A 20,841-nucleotide genomic window follows, 5' to 3' on the forward strand; every position below is an offset into this window, starting at 1 on the left:
GACTGAATGGCGACATTCGCCTGGCATCGACTTGCTCGGTGCAATATTTTAATAATAACAAGGTCAACAGAAGACTGATGCACCAGAGTGACAATTGTGTCTTGTCTTTAATTACCCACATCCTTGTGAAATGAGGTGGGCTTTTACTCTTCACCCCCAGACTCTCCACGGGAATTGTCTGGTACGTAAATGACAGAGCTTATCACGGTGAGCCCTTCGGTTTCAAAATGGGGAGACGCGAGAAACACAGGAATATCTCGACTTCGACTGCTCGAGGCCAAGGCAGCGCACGGTTAGTCGGGAACACTTGTATCAAGCTGCAGTTTGCAACATTATTACAGACATGCTACTCACTCGCTCCGTACCGCTGAGGTGCTTCTGATGGATCAGGTCCCTTGGCGGCGCCTATTGTACTTGTTTTATTAATAAGCACTCCATGGAGCACATCTTCTGCGCCTGTACTCCGTACTCAGCCCGGAATATGATGGACAGAGTAGGGAGTAAATGAGAGCTCGGCTCCAGCAAGCAGCCCAGCGACACCGGAAGCAATGCTCTCAATAGCAGGACAATGTTTCATGCCTCACAACTGATTGCACCCCTTTACGAAGCACTTGGCAATTGTCTCACCAGGAAGCTACGTATCATCTGATCTGGCACCTTGGGGAGCTGCGGCTGAAAGGGGCAGCTTTCTGGCAAAAGAAGCCATTCGATATGCACGTCATCTGTCCCTGCGCCAGGCTGCAGATGCGGAAGATGCACGTTGGTCAGAACTACTTGGACATGACTACCGAGATGCCTGGCGTTGGCCTCCGTCGACAACATCAAGTCCACTCCATGTCACGACAACACTGTTGTCGAACGGCTCGATCGGTGTTTGCACAATTAGTCGTCGTCGTCGGCTCCCAGCTCCGCTCCACCCATCTGTCCCCGCAAGATTCAAGTGGCATTCCAACCGCGACCGTTGTGATGTGTCAAGTGTGTCAATGGCATTGATAGCCATGGCTTGCAGTGCTGGCCCCTTCAGGTTGCCCCGGGATATGACGCCGTTGACACACAGACAGCACAACAGCAACAGACCAAGTTGAGCAGGGTAGGCATGGTGGGCAGCAGCGTGTGATGTGTGATTTAATAATGGACATTGGGTCGTGCCGAGAGCAACCTGCCGGGCGCATTTAAGTAGTACGACTCCGTACCGGAGACATGGTCAGGTAACGCCTGCCATCTATGTTACTTCTTCCCCTGTGCAGTCGACGAGAAAGAACGAGCGGTCGCGAACCGGGTCAAGCAAGCGATTTGGGCGCGGGTTATTATTCCGCGAGGGCAGACTAACTTGAAGGCAGAAAAAAAAAAAAAAGTCTTGTCTGCGTGCGTCTCCCTTTCTGCATAATACAGCATCCCGGATCCCGGCCTCATACGCATCTTGGCAGAGGGCGCACCGCGCAAAAGTCAACGCCATCAATTGATTTCATCACCAGCAAAACATCAACTGTAACTGTAGCTGTAACCGGCCCTTGTCACCCTGGTCCGCCGCGATTGGTGCTGGCAACATTACCGCGGCCGACATTGGCGAATCTGGGGAAGGCAGACGCTGCCGGGACGCAATTTCGAGCTCCAGAGTCTAAACGTTCATCAGCCAACCACCACACGTCTTCATCACGCTTGCAATCGGCCGGCCCTGGACCGCGGAACCCCTGACCACAACCATCCACGCTGGCCTTTCTCGGGTCTTCGGTCATCTTCACCTTCCTGCCCTACTGTTCGCTTTCCCGGCGCAGGTTGAGGACGCAGCCACCCGTTAAACCGTCCGGTGCAGCACCACGAGCGCCTGGTTTCGACGGCTGCCTGGAGCTCCTTGCGCCGCTTGGTCGAGCCGCATCCTGAGCTTCAGACTGTTTACGCACTACACCAACGTCAAGGCTGCCAGCGGTCCAATTCTTCATCCCCGTCCTCCCAGTCCCACCTCGACCAGGACGACAACGACGCGACGCTTGGGCTCCCACAATGACTACCGTCAATGAGCATCAGATCCACCGTTCCGTGTCTCCCGAGACTTCTCCCACACTGGCTATTGGAGCCTGCCCCGAGCTGTCTCGATGCGTGTCAACAGCTTCGTCCATGTCGCATACCTCAGCAACTGATTTGAGCCCCCCTGATTCTCTGGGTGGCGAGCTCTTTTCTCGCCAGTCCTCTGGATCTTTCCGGTCATCGCGGCTGTCAGATATTTCCAACATCTCCAGACAGTCAACCCACAGTGTGGATAGCAAGGGCCGAAGAAGAGGGTATGTACGACCACAAGCGACGGATTTTGCTGCCAGTGCCAGATCTAGGGATAGCGTCATGTGCTTGGGCAGTATCGCTCATTTGCAATATTATTTTGCCAGAACCGGCCTCTTGGACGGCAAGGGTGGTCAACTCGCGCGCAAGAAGCCTAATCAGCGTGCCACTCTGGACTTGTCGGTCCTCGAAAGCACAAGCTCTAACCCAACGATTCTTGGCATAGACGTGGACTCATCATACGATTCAGTGGGCAGCAACCCGGACCATTCAAGCCTTGGCATGGAAACAAACGTCACTGTCGGCTCTCCTGCAGAGGATGCTGATGAGGACGACTTCGAGGATAGCTTTGCCGAGTCGGACCCGGGAATGCTTCCTCCAACAGTCAGCACGTATCATCAGAGGGACGACCCGATTCCCAAGCCTCCCACGATAGACGAGTTGAAGGCGGAGTTGGAAACATCGTTGACAGATGCCCAAAAGGCCCTGGATGAAGTGCTTGCCCGCAAAGCTGGATCATATCCAGAAACTCCAGATGCGCCCCAGTTGCCCAATATGCCCGAGGAGAACACGCAGGGCTGGTATGAACTGCAGGGCATGCACATCCTCGACGTGGTGACATTGGCCATCCGAGCTGCCAAGATGTACTATACTGCTCACGAGATGCCGGATCGCCTAGACTATATCAAATCTGAGAAGCAGATTCGGGCCGACCTTTTGGCTGTGATGGAAGTCTTGAAGCAAATGGCCACCAGAAACTTCAAAGGCGGCTTGAGAGACGATGAAATCAAGACAATGGTCGGCTGGGTCGAGAGTGTCTTCCATATTCTAGACAAGGAACGGGAAATTGAGGCTGCTGAACAAGCGGAACGAAAGAGCTGGGTATGGCTCGATGGTGACTGGACTGGGCGAGAGGTGGAGAGAGAGAAGGCATTTCTCCTGTCATTGGATCCTGAAGGAGAAGCGCTTCCCGACTGGACACCTCTATCCCAAGCATCTGAGTGCCCAACGCCATTTCTCCGCAGCTTGCAGAACGGACTGCGACTTGTCAAGCTGCACAACGCTGCTGTAAAGAAGTCTAGAAGGCGCTTTGGTGCCATACCTACTTTCCATACCGACACGCAGAAACCATACCGATGTGCTGACAATCTCCGCTATTGGGTCAAGGCGGCTGAACTCCGGTTCGAGGTGATGCTCAAGGTTGACGTGCTGGGCATTGTCTACAACAATGGGCCTGAAGTATGGCAAGAATTTGAGACCGCCATTCTCAAGTGGTGCAAGCATGTGCGGGAGGAGATTGCCAGCGAGCTGGTGTAGGAAACACTTTGACTCTTTCCTCTGTTTGAATCCAGCAGAAGAGTTCCAACAGCGCATTATGACTTATGCCACCATACCCGGAGTTGATATTAAAGCGTTTTTTCTTATTTTATCGGTCGTTTTGGATTTGTTGGGGTCTGCATGGGCAATCTCCTTTGTATTCCGGGGAGTGAGGCCTAATGGCAAAGCCATGCTCCTTTCACGCCACGCCTTTTCACTACAGCTGTTCCGCACATTTCTCTCTGGTTTTTCTTTTTTTTTTTTGCCTCTTTGTCTTTTCGGGCCTCTGAATTCATCGCATCGCGCAGCCTGCAAGTTTGTTATTTTTATCTATTTCTTCGTGGGTGAGCGGTAGAAAACACAGCATACGGCACAGCACCAGCATAGCATGAGCAACAAAACTGCATTGCAATGCAATGTGTAACTCGGCACGAAGCAAGCAAGGCAGGTTGTTTTGTGGCACATCTACAAGCACTTGCATGATACTATGCACACAGCGCAAGACCTCGCATACCCCATTGTTTAAACCTAATCTTCTAGCATATACCCCCATAGCATAGGCTCAGGCGCGAAAACACTCTATTCTTGAGAATGGGATACACGACAGTATGAAATTGGGCCGTGTACTCGTTATTTATTTCTCTTTTTTTTTCTTTTTGTCTAAGACTTCCAACGACGAGGGCGATGTAGTAGCATTGTTCCGTCATTTGTAGACAGAATATTTATCCCGTTTGGAAATTGAAATTTCACCCATCACAACGTTCTTGCTGTTGTTCACGTGTTTGTACGTCAAGTGCGTGCCCTGGTCGACGAAATCTTTTGGAAGGCAGCGTAGTGGACTGGTTTTTGGTTCATGTGCGTGGCTATGGGAGTGTTGAGTGAAAGGGGGGGATTATTTAATGTCACATGTATCTCATATCAAAAGTTGCTCCAAGATGACAGTCAAGGAATATCAAAGCCAGTATATATTTTTCATTTTTCGTATTTCTAAAGGTCTTTTTTTCTTTCTTTTTTTTTTTTCTTGTCTTCTCCCTTGATTCCTTTGTCAAGACATAATCCCTACCCATTACAACCACGGCAGTATACAACAAACAAGTCGAAAATCAGGACAGCCCAGACGCCTCAGAATCACTCAACATCAACCTTGCGAACCTCGGTCCACTCCCTCTCCAGCTTGGGCACGACCACAACCAGCACCCCGTCCTCCATCTTGGCCGTGATGCCCAGGCCGTCCACGCTGTCCTTGTCGACGACGCCCGCCGGCGGCAGCGTGATGTTCCTCTCAAACACGCCCACTCTCCTCTCGCCCGAGACGAGGCCCCGCAGGAAAGCCTCGTCGCCGGGGCGGTGAACGACGCCCGCGATGCTGAGCGTGTTGGAGTCGGGGCTCCAGTTGACGCCGATGTCGTCCTTCCTTGCGCCGGGCAGGGCGGCGTGCACGACGTAGGCCGACTCGGCGTTGAAGACGTCGACGGGGGGCTGGAAGGCGTCGGCGTCGTGCCGGGCGTCGTCGACGTTGCCGCTGCGGTGGCGCTCCGCTTGGTCGCGCACGCTTTGGAAGAACGGGTGGTCCATGAAGCCTCTCATCATGGAGGAAAAGTCGAGCGAGTTGCCTCGGGGGCAGTGTCGTGCTCCGCCCCAGCCACCGTGGTGACCGCGGCCTCCGCGTCGCCAGCCGTGGCCTCCTCTGTGGAATCGGCCGGCTCGACGACCGGCGCCGTAGGGCGGAGGCGGGTGCTCGCCGTCTTCGGGGGCGACTTCCTCGGGGTCGGGCATGTCCGCGTCCATGGTCTCGGGGGACTCTCCCTTTTCTCCCTTTTCGGGGGCTTCCTTTTCGACGCTGGGCCGCTGGGCTTCCTCGTCGCTGCCTTGGTCGCAGTGTCGGTGGTGACGGCCACGACGACGGCATCCGTGGCGACGGGAATGTCGGCCGTGGCGGTCGTGGTCGTGGTCGTGGTCGTGGTCGTGGCCATACCACTGGCTCCAGTCAAAATCTGCTTCCCAGGGACCACGGCCTCCTACTTCTGGAGGAGGAGGATAGTGAGGTGGTCCGCCGTGATGGTGGTGAGGAGGAGGAGGAGGAGGAGGAGGAGGCGGCGGCCCGTGATGCCACGGCCCTCCAAAGGGGAAGCCGCCCGAGAATTGGGGAGCAGGTTGAGGGTTGTGATGGTCTACACCGTTGCCTGGGCGGTTCTGAACAAAGCCCGGGATAAAGTCCCAGAAGCTTGGGGGGTGGTGCTGGCTGTGTTCTTGATCGGGAGACATTGTTACCAAGAGCCAAGTGATTATGTGTTTTAAGGCGTGTAAAGGGACGGTTGTCAATGAGTTGAAGAGACTGGTTCTCTGACGAAACAAGGAGATCCGAAAACAACAAAATCTACAGGGCGATATGACATGCTTATATACTTTGTTCACTTACAACGCCCGCCACCACCGTCCTGGGTCCAGGCACAACTCCACGTAAGTGCCTGGCAAGGCAATCAAGGGCCAACGCAGCCCGCTTCATCTTGGGGGTTGTAAAACGACGCAGATGCCTACAGAGCCGGTCACGCACTTGCGACGATATTGGGTTGTCACATTGTCGATTGGCAGCAGGCAAGTTCCGTCGCCGCGCGTCCACACGCGGCCTGCCTGGTGTCAGTCCAGATGTCGGATGCAACGCCATCTCCGGACCCCCGATCTTCAGGCTCTTGAATACCTCCAGCCCGCTTGGGGGCCGTTGGCGTCGTCACAACAATTGAGATTAGTTTGCCACTGGGGGATTGTGGCCAGTCGAGTTGAGCAGCCACGTAAGAAGCTCAACGGCGCGTAGGATGGGGGTGAGTGAGTAAGTGATCTGAGTCACATTCGTTGACGACGCCACTTTTCTCTTCCCCTGGAGCCGCGTGTTGCAGCACATGTCGAGCCTTCGGGCATGGAGCTACTCGGTTCGCCCCCGACGGCGCCCTTTTCAACGGGTGCGGCAGCCGGACTTGCGTCCATCTAGATGCCGGGTTCCGTTGACATGCAATTCAAGGGTCAAGTTTGACTCGGCGCCTCTCGCTCGATTGATTGGTGGCAGGCAGCAGTAGCCGCATACCTACCTAGGTACTCAGGTAGGCATCAACCATGACTCCGGCTGTCCGTCATTGACGCCTCTCCTCCCATCGCATATCTGCGTGTCGATATCCAGATTCGCTTGCTTCTGTCACCAGACACGGCAGACTGCATGTTTGAACTGCATGCAAATAACCATTCGCGACACTGTCTACATCCCAAGGCGACCAAGCGGAATGACCAAAAGCTGCAATCTCATTTTCGCAAGGCATAGATAGCTTCACTCTTCCCGTATGGATTCAATCTTCAGCAATTTAACTTGCCGATTGCCGACCAGCAGCAAGCGGTACATGTCTGGTGTACCTGCGCAAATTTCTAGTCTCATGATTGGCCACGCCAAGCTTAGAAATACACCACCTAACTTATTGTAACTACTACGTAACTACTTTGTTCTACCAACGCCAAACTTGACATCCAGAACTGTCGCACCCTCCGTCACCGGCAACGGCAAATTAAAAAAAAAAAAATATCTACAACAAGTCAACGTCAAACTTTCGCTTACTCTTCCACCACCGCATTATAATACAACATCATGGACGCCAAGTCCATTTCCTTTCGTACGCAAATTGTCATCTCTATACTCCATCCAATACTTACTCTCCGAACAGCCTCGTCGGCGGAATCCGCGCCCGCCGCTGCATCCGACAACACCCAGAAACCCAAGGTCGGTCCGCATCCTTGCTTGTCCAGCTTGGTCAATCCGATTGCAATAGATATGAACTGACGCCTAATTCACAGCCATGCTGCGTGTGCAAAGAGGAAAAGTCCAAGCGAGACGAGTGCATGTTATTCTCAAAGGCATCCGATCCCGCCGCCGATTGCAAATCCTTTGTCGAGCAGTACAAGACCTGTATGCTTGGCTTCGGATACAAGGTGTAATCGCAGACGACGTTGCTCTTCTCCGTCTCGATTATCCGGCCATCAAGCGCCCGTGTATACTATTTGTGCATTGGACGGTGTATGGGAAAAAAATACAAGGCATTGGATACCCCCTCCTCTTTAGACAAACGACAATGTTTGATTATTATATCTGACACGTCTGGGATTTGCTATGTGTCTGTGACTGCCTTGCACCCTCGTCCCTTTGGATATGCTACCAGTAGACTTCAATATCGAGTAAATGCTCGCAAAATTGATAAAACGATATCCCCCGAGCGTCATTCATTCCTTGCGCTGGTGGACCTTGGCACTGAGAGCATTCAAAGCCTGTTTCGCCTCCTTGTGTCTCCCCTTGTACCCTGCCAGCATCATCTCTTCAACCTCTTGCATTGAAGTATGTACATCCGCCACAACTTCGAGCATCTTGTTCTCAATTTGTTTTCTCTTCTCGACAAGCTTAATGACCTTCTTTAGTTGCTGCGCGAGTTTGGTTGCGCTAGGCAGTCATTAGTTGCAAAAAAAAAAAGGAAAAAAAAAAAAAATCCAGCCCAAGTGGTGACGAGTACTACCTCTTTCGGCGTTTTTCCTCCTGATATGTCACAGCTCGCTTTTTCACAGATGCCAGTGCCTTCTCTGCTTCGGCCATAATTGCTCTGGCCCGCTCGTCTCGCTCCTGTTTTAGCTGCGAGTAACACACATCAGCACAGTCGTCATCGAAAGTTATCTGCGGGCAACAAATCTACCTGGTAGATACGCTGTGGAGTTTTCATGGCAATGATACTGGGATCAGAATCATCTCCAGATTGGTTCCGAGTGTTTCGTCGAGGCATGGCGGGCAGCCGTCAACGCGCTCACAAGTGAGCGTTCCCAAGGATTGGTCTAGAAGAGCCGTAGGTCCAGATTTCGCGCAACGTCGAATAGGAAATCCTGTGCAAGTTGTAGAAGAGGAATTCCGTGGAAACAAGGTCAAGACACCAGGGCCTGGTTTTGGATTGCTGGCTGTCAGGCACCAAACAGGAAGGAACGACCTGGTGCTGCTGCCGTACTTGAAAGCATCACATCCGTCTACTCCACATTACCGCAGAAAGGCAGCGACCGAGGGGGCAATTCAATTCATCTGGTATCACTTAGTCCCCAATTTTTCGTCTATTCCCTTTTTTGTGGTAGATATTATCATACATCAACCTGCTCAAGTCTCCGCCTTATCGCGTCAAGGCAATGTCGTCTATTCTCAGAATCATCTTCACCGTCTCAGCAGCTAGCTCGATAGCACTCGTACTCACTAGCAGCGGCTGCAAGACATTCTCCTTGGAGATGTTTGTGTTGACACCGCCGGACTTGATGCTAACTCCAGCATTCTTCTCTCCCATCTCATGTCGGTGTCTCAAGTCCGTGACAACCTTGATGCTGTTCAGCCCAGCATTCTCAGCCAGGGTAGTAGGGACAACCTCCATAGCATCGGCAAATGCCTTCCAGCAGATGGCCTCAGTGCCCGTCAAGCTACGAGCCTGCTTGGACAGCTGTGCGGCAATCTCAATCTCGGCAGCACCTCCACCAGCGATGAGGGCCTTCTTCTTGACCAAGCAGCGCATAACGCAGAGAGCATCGTGCAAACTTCGCTCCGCCTCCTCCAAAATCAACGAGTTGGCTCCTCTGACGACAACGGAGACAGTCTTGCCGGTAGCCTTGGCACCGGTGACCTTGACCATGCGCGAGCCTGACGATTCCGCTTCCTCAACTAATTCAGCATATCCCAACTTATCCTCAGTGAAAGAATCAATGTCCGCGATAGGCTTGCAACCAGTTGATTTACAGATGAATTCCACTTCGTCTCGCTCAATATCCTTGATGGCAAGAATTCCCAGCTTGGCCAGGAAATGCAGTGACAAGTCGTTGACAGCATCGCGCAGAATCGATTTCTGGATAAGAAGAACGTTGCACTTGGCCTTTTTTATCTTCTTGGCCATATTAAGAAGGTACAGACGCTCCTCCTTGACAATCTTATCCATTTGTCTGTAGTCGTTGACCTGAATCGTGTTTTCCATCTGCAACCAAAGTAAGTATATATATATGTCAGCGTTTTCGTCTCCAGAAATTAGAGCTTACGTCTGGCTTGGGCGGGCTGAGCTGGAACTGGATGAGGCCGATGCGTGCCTTCTCCATTCTGATGGGGCCGCCGGCGTTCTTTAGAACTGGCTGGTTCAGGACCAGGCCAGGAACAAGCTCGCTATCCTCAATAGTGCCTCCAACCTTCTTGACAATTCGAATGTTTCTCAAATCAACGTTATCGGCTGTCTTGACATCGATCACCTTTGTCACGGCGTTAACAGCCATCGGACCAAGCAGGTTCGAGTATTGTGAAACAATCTTGGATGACAGTGAGGTGTTGGCAGCCTGCAGGAGAGCAGAGGTATCGCTAAGGGTAATCGGTTGGGACATATCGTGAAGTACTTCCACGGCGGCAGCTGATGCCCGCTGGAAGGACTCTGAGATGACCGAGGGATGGATGCCCTTTGACAGGAGTCGGTCTGCAGCACCAAGCAAGCTACCGCAGATGACAACGACAGAGGTTGTGCCGTCGCCAGCTTCGACATCTTGAGCACCAGCGAGATTCACCAGCATCTTGGCGGTAGGGTGCATAACCGACATACTTTTCAGCATAGTGTGTCCATCGTTTGTAATGATTGTCTCGCCCTTTCCGCTTCGAATCATCTTGTCCATGCCTCGAGGGCCGAGGGATGTTCGAATAGCATCAGCAACAGCTGTATACATGTTAGCAAACTCAGGTCCTAGGCTCGGCTGAAGTTGTTCGCACCTCTGGCGGCGACAATGTTGGACGACCGCACAGCCATAGGCTTCTCCTTGTCCTGAGAGCTTGTTAGCGGGGGGGTTCACAGCTTAGGGAACCTCAGCGAGCTCCTCGTACTCTAAAAGTGGCATTCTGAGACTGCCCAGCAGAAACCGCGGGTGCTGACATGGTGGCGATGAAGTTGAGCTACCCGAGTTTCTTTGATTCTGTAGTTTGCGTTGAGGTGTTGCAGAATCGTCGAATGGCGGGATGTTGGCAGCCTGGCCTGCCACCTTCTGCCCTACTCCCACTCCGCCATGGGCCGTCTCCAGAAATTTTGGTGTCGGGCCACAGATTATCCATGCTCCGATATACATTGTGCAGCTTGGCAGGAAATGCTGTGGCGACCCAAGATGGTTTAGCGCTACCTGTCTTCCAATGGGGTCCGTGCACGGAGCTCAAGGCAACCTACTCTGATTACGGAATGCCTCTACAGAGTGTTGCCCTCAGCATCGCCATTGCCAACGACACTCTCGACAGCCTTCCCTTCTATCAAGCTTGCATCTACCAGCGCATCAGAGCCGTCCGTACCACTTGTCTCTCTGTTCCCACCTATTTGACTACTCTCCGATCGCATTCTTAATTAACACCGTCTCGTCGGCAACGCGCGCCTGCAGGCGGATTCCATCATGGTAAGCTGCCCAAAGTAACTTTCTAAGGCTACTTGTGCCAACCAGTGGCTAACTCTAACTAGCCTTCCGCGACCGGTCAAAACTGGGAGAAGTACCAGAAGAAGTTTGCCGATGACGAGATAGAAGAGAAAAAGATTACTCCCCTGACAGATGAGTACGAACGGCCCGGTAGTATGAAGGGACATGGGACCTACCAACTGACTGCTTGCCAGGGATATCCAAGTTCTGAAGACCTATGGCGCTGCGCCGTACGGTGCAGCGCTCAAGAAGCTCGAGAAACAGATCAAGGACAAACAACAAAGTGTAGATGAGAAGATTGGGGTCAAAGTACGAGCCGGCACCCTCGCTAATCCCCGCCTTGCGCATATCTAACATCAAGCAGGAGTCCGACACTGGTCTTGCCCCTCCGCATTTATGGGATGTTGCCGCTGACCGTCAGCGAATGTCCGAGGAGCAGCCGTTCCAGGTTGCACGATGTACCAAGATTATCGAAGACGAGAAAGGCGACGAGTCAAAGAAGAAGTACGTTATTAACGTCAAGCAAATCGCCAAGTTTGTCGTCCAGCTGGGAGACCGTGTGAGCCCGACAGATATCGAGGAGGGTATGCGCGTTGGTGTTGATCGTAACAAGTATCAGATCATGCTGCCACTACCACCAAAGATAGATGCAAGCGTCACCATGATGACGGTCGAAGAGAAGCCCGATGTCACATATGGCGATGTTGGCGGTTGCAAAGAACAGGTTGAGAAGCTGCGAGAAGTTGTTGAAATGCCTCTGTTGTCTCCAGAGCGATTTGTCAACCTGGGCATTGATCCTCCCAAGGGGGCCCTCCTCTACGGCCCCCCCGGTACTGGTAAAACGCTCTGTGCCCGTGCCGTCGCCAACAGAACAGATGCCACATTCATCCGAGTCATCGGTAGCGAACTGGTCCAAAAATACGTCGGTGAAGGTGCACGAATGGTCCGCGAGCTATTCGAGATGGCAAGAACGAAAAAGGCCTGCATTATTTTCTTTGATGAAATCGACGCTGTCGGTGGTGCCCGGTTCGACGACGGCGCCGGCGGTGACAACGAGGTACAGAGAACCATGTTGGAACTTATCACTCAGTTGGATGGTTTCGACGCTCGTGGAAACATCAAGGTCATGTTCGCCACCAACAGACCGTCTACTCTGGACCCCGCTCTGATGAGACCTGGCCGTATCGACCGAAAGATTGAGTTCTCACTTCCGGATCTTGAAGGCCGAGCCAACATTCTCCGAATCCACGCCAAGAGTATGTCCGTGGAGAGAGATATCCGATGGGAGCTCATTTCTCGGCTCTGTCCCAATGCTACTGGTGCAGAATTGAGGAGTGTGTGCACCGAGGCGGGTATGTTTGCTATCCGAGCAAGGAGAAAAGTTGCTTCAGAGAAGGACTTCTTGAGTGCTGTTGACAAGGTCATCAAGGGCAACCTCAAGTTCAACTCGACCGCTACCTACATGCAATACAACTAGAGCGGGTGAATCTTTTGTATTTCTTTAAACTAGAAACCTTGGTGTATGACTATGGGAGATGACACGGAAGGTTGCGCTTCTAGATACCTTGTTGATGCCTCTAGCAGAAGTTTAATGGAAGCCGGCGTTCACGGTGGCACCACGTCATGTCAGGTATCGTCTAAAAAACGGTGAATAGTGCAAACCATCCACGATAAATACGGATATACATTAAGTCACATCCAGTATAGGTCAGTCCTATAGGAAAATGCTATCTACGGTTTACACAGACGCTATGGTCTGTGCACTATCTACTGCGCATGTAAAATATTTACATAGATTCAGGTACCTATCGCGCTAAATCCATACTAAAGGCAACATTACCCCATGACTGAAATCCCAAGCCACCGCTATCCACAGAATTCCCTCCAGCAAAATGATGTATTCGTGAATGTAATCGGATGTGAAATGGAGGCTGTAACTCTGCACCCAATTACTTCAAGAGAATGTTAGAGCCAACCTTGATCGTCTGTCACTGGTAAATTTCAAGCGCCGGGCATGCCAGACAAACATCCCAAGCAAACTACTTCTCCTTCGCGGCCCCTCTCCACGCAGCACCTGCTGCACACGACGGAGCGGTGTCCCGACGCCGCCCATCCTTTAGAATCTTTTCCTGCATTCTGGAAGTGCCCATAAAGCTGCCGTGTATTGCTGTTTCTATCCCCTGAGTGGCCATGATGACCGTCTCGTGGCTCAGACTCCATGTCGTCCGCGTCGTCCATGTGAAATGATCGCGAAAGCACCTCCTGCTCCGAAAGCACAGACATGTCATTGTCTGCATTCCATCCGTGGCACTCTCTGATGCACACGAAGCACGCCCTCTCCCCGCAACCCTGACACTCTGCGAACGAGTCGAGGTCGGATTTCTTCGTCGGTCTCCGGTGGCATATGTAGCAGGGGGCTAGGAGTGCTGCACTGGGTGCCACAGAAACTCGATTTCCAAGACCCGGCTGGTCCTGGAACACTTTCTGCTGCGATAGTCGCCGCCATTGCGTTTGTACGAAGCTACTAGGGCTGTCGGGATGGAGAGAATCGTCTTCGTGGGTGATGCGAGCCCTTTTCGAGGAGAGCGGGAGGATTTTGCGGGCGGCAGAAAAGTCTGACGCGCGGTTCAATAGGTAGAAGTCTGGTTGTTGTTTTTCTGCGTTGTAGAGCCGGTAGACATTGCTGTCAGGGTCACCCTCCCATCGTCGTTTACGTGCTGGCTGGAAATCATCGCCGTCGCCGACATACGGCATCTTCACGCCGAGCTAGAGGCAGGGTGATGCGTATGGTGGCGTGAGCTAACGAGATGCTAGACGGTGTATGGAACAGGCTTCATAGGTTGGTAGGTAGTAAGCATCTGTAACAGTGAGGTATTCGGTGTCGGATGCTGGAGGCAGGTGGGAGGTTGGGGAGATGTTTCTTCTGGTGACAGTTGACGACCAGAGAGAAGGCCCATGGAGAATCAAGGCTCTGCAGGGATGTATCTACCTAGGCAGGCAGGCTGCAGGCATTTCATTTGCCAAGCGTCCTGTCAGCTGAAAGGCCAAAAGGCATCTGCCAGGCCCATTCAGTCCTATTACAGCGGGTTCTTACGGGGCTGCAGTGGGAAGAGAACCGCCCAGAGAGAGGCCTAGCCAGTCTGGTGCCCTCCCGCAATGGGTCAATGGAAGCCGGCTGCTAGCGGGTCTGAGGTCCATACATTGCAGGCGACCGCACCGTATTCATTTTTAAGTCAATCAGATAAAACCAAAACAAAGAGCCCGGGCGCCTACAATATGACCACAGCTTGGAAACATGTCCTGTGCCTATAAGGACAATGAATGGCTTCTTTCCATCGAAGTACCGTGGCCAAATGCACTGCCGTATTAATCGTTGGCACACCTCGAATAAATCACATGTAAGCTGCGAGAGCAAATTGTGCATTACTACGACAAAAGTAAAGGTATTGAAATTTGGTTCATCTGATTTACACTCTACCATCCACCTTCCCTGATTTTAAACCACCGTCTTCCCATTCTACCCGCCTCCGCCAACAAAGGAGCATCTCTAAGGGGGGGAGACTAGTATACACATAACGCACAACTTTGCCTCATCACTTAGCGGCGAACCTTCAAGTCCGCAGGAGGGTCGTAGGCAATCTTTCTCGACTTCAGCCATGCCCACTTGTACCGCTTAACCCAGACGCTGATGGCCCACAAAGCCGATGTGACGATCAACACCTTCAAGCCCATCTTCTTGCGGTCGTCCATTTCGGGTTCGGCAGCCCAGTTGAGGAACTCAACAACGTCCTTGGCCATCTGAGAGGTAGAGGCAGGGGTGCCGTCTTCGTACTCGACGAGGCCATCATAAAGAACGCGAGCCATACCAATACCAGTTCCGGGGAAATAAGGGTTGAAGTTCATGCCAGGGGCGACCTGAGCACCGGCAGGAGGCTCTTCAGGGTAGCCAGTCAACAAGCTGAAAATGTAGTCGCAGCCACCGTGGCGACCCTTGACGATCAAGCTCAGATCCGGAGGAAGGGCGCCGTTGTTGGCAAATCGGGCAGCCTCCTCATTCTTGTAAGGGTCGGGAATGTAGTCGGCCAGCTTCCCAGGTCGCATCTGGATCTCGCCCTGCTCGTCTGGCTCACCAGGGTACTCGTTCTCCTCAGCAAGAGCCTTGGCCTCGTCGACAGTCAAGACAGCGCCAACCAATGTTCTGTAGGGGATACGGCTAAGTGAGTGACAGCTGGCGCAGACTTCCCTGTAGACCTGGAAACCTCGACGAAGACTAATATCCAAGGTCAGTATCGGGATGACGCAGTATCAATAGCATAGGCCCGGGTCCAGATTCCTAGAGCGGCCAAACAAGAAACACTTACGCCTGGTGGTCGAAAGTCTTGAGCCACTGTTGATGGACCCATGGATATTGAGTAGGGTGCAGACTGTTGAAATGAATTAGTGAATTGGTCGTCGAAGAAGAGAGCCCCATATAGCCGAGCACGGCAATTTATGCCGCACGTGGAAGAGGACACCAACAACATGGTAACAAGAGCTCCAATTCATAAATTCCCGGGGGAAAAACGTACCCTTCCTCAGCAGGGCTGGCGGCAAAGGCCACAGGTCCATAGAGGTGGTAGTACCAGGCAATGGAGCCGGCAGCGACGGTGGTTGAGGCGATAGCAGCGAAGTTCAATCGCGCAGGGGAAGCTTCCCCGGCAGCACCCGAACTCGTCGAGGCAGCGCGCTAAAAGACAAAAATACAATTAGCAATGTATTCTTGATCCAAGGTGCATTACAATTCGATTGATGTGGTCCCAGTCCCTTGGGGCGGGTGGTGGTCGATTCCCTCGGCAAACCACGAAAACGGGGAGGCAGGCGAGTCCGAATGTGAGCAGAGCCGTCGTACCTTGGACACATTGTTGACGCCATTTCGGAGCCCATTGAGGGTGCGCGTCGAGCGCAAGCAAGACCTTGCCAGCATAATTGGCAAGCTATACCGTATCCGTGGAGGGAGCCGTTGTGAGGATGTGACGGCGATGGTCGTATCGATTTCGAGGGTCGGAGGTTCGAAAAGGCTCAGCAGGAGAGGTCATACCCATTGAGAAAATCCAGCGTTCCGAAATGGGCCGACGCTGATTGGCTAAAGTCACGTGAAGCTCTATCCTTGGTGACTGCCCAGGTGGTCAGGCCACAACTCGCTTACCTAAGTAAGAAGCATCCAGATTCGCCACTTTTGATGGATAGGTACCTTGGCACACTCACTGCCACTGACGCCCCTGGCGGCCACGCACTCGCAAACCCCTGCGCCTGAATACCCAACGTGCCAACCTGACTGCATTCTTTCCGTTGCCCCGCCCCCACTATATAATTCATTTGCTGGGTGTGACAAAAGCAACCATCGTCATCCATACATACTCTCACGCAAGCCGCGGTCTTTCTTTTACCCACTTGCAACTGACTCTGATTTATATTATTTTGAGCGTATTCATACAAGATGACTGTCTCCTCCAAGCTATTTACCATTGAAGGCAAGGGCCTCAAGCTCGACAGCGCCGCGGATGTCGAGCCTCATATCAAAGATCTTCGAGCCAACGATGTTGAGGAGGTCAGGTTGCTTGGCAACACCCTGGGTGTCGAAGCTTGCAAGGTTATCGGAGAAGTTTTGGCTACCAAGAAAAACTTGAAGGTATGTTTTCCAGTCCATCAAACTATCTGAAATTCACGAAGAATAGATAAATTCCTAAAACTAACGCTTATCTCATCAAGATTGCAAACTTCGCCGACATCTTCACAGGCAGACTGCTGAGCGAAATCCCCGAGGCGCTCTCTTCGCTGCTAACTTCCATCCTCAACCACCCAAACCTCCACACCGTCAACTTGAACGATAACGCATTTGGCCTCAACACACAAGCCCCCCTCGTCGCTTTCCTCTCCGCCCACGTGCCGCTGCAGCACCTGTACCTTAACAACAACGGCCTCGGCCCCCACGCCGGTATCCTCGTTGCCGATGCTCTGTCAGAACTTCATGCCAAGAAGGAAGCCGCTCGCAAGGAGGGCAAGCAGGTTCCCGACTTGGAGACAGTCATTTGCGGCCGCAACCGACTGGAGAACGGCAGCATGACCGCCTGGGCCAAGGCGTATAGACTCCACAACAAAATCCAGCATATCAAGATGGTTCAGAACGGTATTAGACAAGAGGGAATCTCTCATCTCATCAGCGAAGGCCTGGTTCACGCCACCGAACTGCAGATCTTGGACCTCCAGGACAACACTTTCACCCTCACGGGCGCCAAAGCCCTCGCCAACGTCGTCACAAATTGGACTGTCGTTCGCGAACTAGGTATTGGCGATTCACTTTTGAGCGCCAAGGGCGGTGTCCTGTTTGCGAAGGCTTTGGCTAAGGGCAAAAACCGGAAAGTCGAAATTTTGCGTCTGCAGTACAATGATATCACCGCGACTGGCATCAAGGCCTTTGCTGCCGCAGCCAAGGACGCGCTCCCGGCCCTGAAGCGCATAGAATTGAATGGAAACAAGTTTGACGAGGCTGACGAGTCCATCCTCTTTCTGCAGGAGCTTCTTGACCAGCGTAAGGAGAAGCTTGCAGGAGATGTCATCAATGAGGACGAATGGGGTGTTGACAGCCTGAGCGATCTTGAAGAGCTCAGTGAGGAGGAGGAGGAGGAGGAGGAGGAGGAGGGCGTCACTGCTGAGGAGCGTGCCGAGAAACTACTTAAGGAGGCCGAGGAGGCTAAGGAGGAGCCTGTCGTCCAGCTCAAGGACAAGGAGGTCGAGGCTCTTGCTAAGAAGCTGGAGAAGGCCGAAATTTAAATTGGAATGCTGTTATGCCCCGTGACGTTAGATGATTATTTGCATATACTTACTTAAGATTATACATAGGGTTAGAGCGTGCAATACATACGATACCCCTTTACCCTTTAATACTATGTCTGTGAGCATTGACGCAAGGTTTACGAGACCAGTTCACAACCAGCCCATGCGCAACCAAAAAATACCGCCAAAAGCGCACACTTTATCACCTCATGTAAATCACGCAGTCACGCACAAAACTTGAGTAACAGCTAGAGTTTGCAATCGAAGAATCACTGGTCAATAACTGAAGTATATTCAATATTTGGTCTACAATATAAAAAAATCTAACGCGTTTCAAAACTTCAATAAGAGTTAAATGAAAATGGCAAGTAGGAGCAGGATACGCTCAATCGGGGCTTTGGGGCTTTGGAGAGGACACGAACACGTACCTATACTGGCTGTAGTTGAAACCAGGTTCTCTAAGAGTTTTGTTAGCCACCACATCAACACTTCCGAAACAAGGGATGGGGAGAAGATGAAAGAGTGGAAATGAATAGTGAAGAAAAACAACAAGGTATCTCCCAACCCAGAGAAACATTAACCCTCCTGGTATATAATGGCAACCAAACCCCCAAGTCCATGACACGGATACCAAACTTCCTGCGTACATGTCTGTTTCTGTCCATACTCTGATTTGTCCCAGGAACAAAGGCAAACAACAATCCACACTACCTGTCTATGCATATCTAACGGCTGAGAGCAGTATTGTGTATGATTAGATCGCCCCCAGTAAGCATAGTTACATGACATCCATGGCATCGACCGGCATCGACGCATTCCTAAACTGCTCAAAAGAATCGTACTGAACAGCCATCCCCAGCTGCTGTTGTTGCTGGTCATAGTCGGGCCCTTTGTAAACAGGGTCAGTAGACCTAGAATATCTGTTGCTGCCCACGGCAGTGCCATAGTGGTTGTAAACATCTCTGGCAGTGGTGTCAATGGACTGACGTTCATACTCTCGTCGCATGAGTTCTTCATACCCGGAAATCATGTATGGCTCACTCTCGGCCGAGACTTGTTGAGTCCACTTGCCGTCATCTGTTTGGACAAGGGTCCCGTCCAGGCTCATGGTGGAGTTATGTTGCCTCTCATATCGCATTTGTGCAAGGTGCTCTTCTTGGCCCAGGGTCGTGCTGCTCCAGGCAAGGGAAGGAATATCTTCGGCCCTGTTGGGAGGGCAAATGCTCCAAAGCTCGATCAGGCGAAGTTTCTGCGGATCATCGGCAACACGGAAGAGTTGAACTTGGGATGGTGTCAAGACGGCGGGGTCTACGCCGTAGCCGCGCAGAATCATCTCCGTCGGGGATATCTCGCTCTGAGGCGGCTCCGATGACGGCCTCTGGGGTCGGCATTGTCCTTGATTCTCAGATAGTTGAGCGGCAGACTTCGCAGTGTGGGCAGAGTGATGATAGTGTTGTGAAATCGAATACACGACGGGTTGGGAGACTGGAGCCGCGGGGGTCGGCTCCTGTCGTGCTGTCTCTTTTTGGGCAGAGACGTGAAAGTCGGGGTTGAATGTCAGGTTACGAGAGAAGAGATTGGCAAGGTCATCCTGAACCTGTTGGGCATTTGCCTGCATGCCGGGTTGAACAGAAACCATGATCTGGAAGCGAATCAGTATCAAGCAATCACGCCTCCCGCTTACACGCAGGCGGAGAGGCCACATACCTCGGCTGTTGGCGAATTTGTAATGCAGTCAGCGATGGACGGCAAAGACGGTGGTTTCTTTTTGAAGTATCTCTGTATCGTAAGTTTGAGGTCAGTATTCGTCGCAAGCCTTCCAGTCCACGGATCCTTTTATTTCCTGTCAAGTGAGTCTTTTATTTTCTCAAACGAGGCCCTGGTTGGGTCGATATGCGGTTGGGTATCAAGACAGAAGGGCCAAGCTGACAGTACTCGGATCTGTTGGGGCGGCCAGCTGGCAAGAGAGACGAGGCAAAATCAGAGGTATATTTTGGCTACGCTAAGGTGATGAAAGGTAAAAGGTAAAAACGAACAGGAGCGTGAAGATTGCGAATGTTGACAAGAGTTGGAGGAGAAAGTGAGCAGGTGCAGCCTTAAGTCTCCTGGTTCTCGTCCCCTAACTCCTGTCTCCTGTCTCCTGTCTCCTCCTGTCTCAGGCAGGATTTAGCACAAGAGCGGTGGACTTTTTTTTTCGATTTTAGGCGGGACAGTGGACCGGAACAGCGAACCAGGGTCCAGAGGCGGGGGGGAGGATGGACTTTGGGCTTGGAGGAACAGAGAAAGGCGGAACTAAGCAACGAGACAATATTGGTGTTCGGAGATACGTGCTTCGCGATGGATGGTGAAGAGGACATGTCAAAGCCGATTCATGGCAGACACAACGTTTTATAAAGAAAAGAGAACAGAGCGTCATCATCCTTTCCGTGGAAGGCCGATAGACTTGGTTGAGAAGCTTGCAGGCGCCGGACCTGCAGGCAGACCAGGGAACGTTACAGGGAGCATCACTCATGCGATAGCAGGTGGTTGGCGGGCGCCTAGCGGGGTGTGGAGGGGCAATTCGAGACGCCAGGCAACATTCAACAGACGCCTTCCATTTGGCTCCAACCGTCATCGACTCGAATTCGTCACGGGGCCATTCCCTTTCACGCCACTGGACCTTGATTGTTGAGGAATGGAACAGAGATGAGAGCGCTTGACTTCCGACGCTTGATGTAGATTTTGTGTATCAGCTGCCACGCGGATGTACCGAGTACAGATGACTTGGACCGCCGGCATCCGAGTGCCACTATTTCCACCTGCCCCAGTCTGTGCAGAATTCTGGCTGCAGCTTCTCATCAATTACTTGATGGCCGGAATGAACTTCTGTCTACTTGAGTTCCTCCAATATTCCAAAGTGAAGCCCTGGTGAACTGCCTGTGTACCACGCCAGGGTCCGGTGTATTTTGGGACTCCTTGTGCTAG

At 52.2% G+C, this 20,841-nt stretch overlaps 9 protein-coding genes across 9 annotated transcripts; 4 read left to right on the forward strand and 5 right to left on the reverse strand.

Moving 5' to 3' along the window:
- Positions 1–681: 681 nt before the first annotated feature.
- Positions 682–3,591, forward strand: J3458_003127 (uncharacterized protein; the record flags this gene model as incomplete). Its single annotated transcript, XM_007811170.2, has 1 exon — positions 682–3,591. The coding sequence occupies exon 1, from the start codon at positions 2,002–2,004 to the stop codon at positions 3,589–3,591; it is 1,590 nt and encodes a 529-aa protein (XP_007809361.2). The 5' UTR covers positions 682–2,001.
- Positions 3,592–4,719: 1,128 nt separating this feature from the next.
- J3458_003128 (uncharacterized protein) lies at positions 4,720–5,856 on the reverse strand (the record flags this gene model as incomplete). The annotated part of the gene is made up of 1 exon (XM_066117597.1): positions 4,720–5,856. The coding sequence occupies one exon, from the start codon at positions 5,854–5,856 to the stop codon at positions 4,720–4,722; it is 1,137 nt and encodes a 378-aa protein (XP_065977384.1).
- Positions 5,857–7,219: 1,363 nt separating this feature from the next.
- Positions 7,220–7,566, forward strand: COX17 (Cytochrome c oxidase copper chaperone; the record flags this gene model as incomplete). Its single annotated transcript, XM_007811172.1, has 3 exons — positions 7,220–7,244; positions 7,296–7,351; positions 7,426–7,566. The coding sequence occupies 3 exons, from the start codon at positions 7,220–7,222 to the stop codon at positions 7,564–7,566; spliced, it is 222 nt and encodes a 73-aa protein (XP_007809363.1).
- A 282-nt stretch (positions 7,567–7,848) lies between these two features.
- Positions 7,849–8,396, reverse strand: J3458_003130 (uncharacterized protein; the record flags this gene model as incomplete). The annotated part of the gene is made up of 3 exons (XM_066117598.1): positions 7,849–8,062; positions 8,136–8,248; positions 8,310–8,396. The coding sequence occupies 3 exons, from the start codon at positions 8,394–8,396 to the stop codon at positions 7,849–7,851; spliced, it is 414 nt and encodes a 137-aa protein (XP_065977385.1).
- Positions 8,397–8,768: 372 nt separating this feature from the next.
- On the reverse strand, positions 8,769–10,543 carry CCT4 (T-complex protein 1 subunit delta; the record flags this gene model as incomplete). The annotated part of the gene is made up of 4 exons (XM_007811173.2): positions 8,769–9,611; positions 9,673–10,328; positions 10,382–10,433; positions 10,493–10,543. The coding sequence occupies 4 exons, from the start codon at positions 10,541–10,543 to the stop codon at positions 8,769–8,771; spliced, it is 1,602 nt and encodes a 533-aa protein (XP_007809364.2).
- A 321-nt stretch (positions 10,544–10,864) lies between these two features.
- RPT1 (26S proteasome regulatory subunit 7) lies at positions 10,865–14,029 on the forward strand. The gene is made up of 4 exons (XM_007811174.2): positions 10,865–11,046; positions 11,109–11,200; positions 11,259–11,373; positions 11,429–14,029. Exons 1-4 carry the CDS (start codon positions 11,044–11,046, stop codon positions 12,539–12,541), a joined length of 1,323 nt encoding a protein of 440 aa, XP_007809365.1. The 5' UTR covers positions 10,865–11,043; the 3' UTR covers positions 12,542–14,029.
- A 440-nt stretch (positions 14,030–14,469) lies between these two features.
- Positions 14,470–16,101, reverse strand: CYT1 (cytochrome c1). Its single transcript, XM_007811176.2, has 4 exons — positions 15,953–16,101; positions 15,633–15,790; positions 15,426–15,488; positions 14,470–15,334 (listed from the first exon to the last, which is right to left on the reverse strand). Exons 1-4 carry the CDS (start codon positions 16,025–16,027, stop codon positions 14,662–14,664), a joined length of 969 nt encoding a protein of 322 aa, XP_007809367.1. The 5' UTR covers positions 16,028–16,101; the 3' UTR covers positions 14,470–14,661.
- Positions 16,102–16,430: 329 nt separating this feature from the next.
- Positions 16,431–18,037, forward strand: rna1 (Ran GAP Rna1). Its single transcript, XM_007811177.2, has 2 exons — positions 16,431–16,732; positions 16,813–18,037. The coding sequence occupies exons 1-2, from the start codon at positions 16,541–16,543 to the stop codon at positions 17,872–17,874; spliced, it is 1,254 nt and encodes a 417-aa protein (XP_007809368.1). The 5' UTR covers positions 16,431–16,540; the 3' UTR covers positions 17,875–18,037.
- Positions 18,038–18,149: 112 nt separating this feature from the next.
- On the reverse strand, positions 18,150–20,304 carry J3458_003135 (uncharacterized protein). The gene is made up of 2 exons (XM_007811178.2): positions 19,585–20,304; positions 18,150–19,519 (listed from the first exon to the last, which is right to left on the reverse strand). The coding sequence occupies exon 2, from the start codon at positions 19,514–19,516 to the stop codon at positions 18,656–18,658; it is 861 nt and encodes a 286-aa protein (XP_007809369.2). The 5' UTR covers positions 19,517–19,519; positions 19,585–20,304; the 3' UTR covers positions 18,150–18,655.
- Positions 20,305–20,841: the final 537 nt, after the last annotated feature.

Source organism: Metarhizium acridum, assembly GCF_019434415.1.
Source record: "Metarhizium acridum strain ARSEF 324 chromosome Unknown scaffold_13, whole genome shotgun sequence".
Taxonomy (NCBI): domain Eukaryota; kingdom Fungi; phylum Ascomycota; class Sordariomycetes; order Hypocreales; family Clavicipitaceae; genus Metarhizium; species Metarhizium acridum.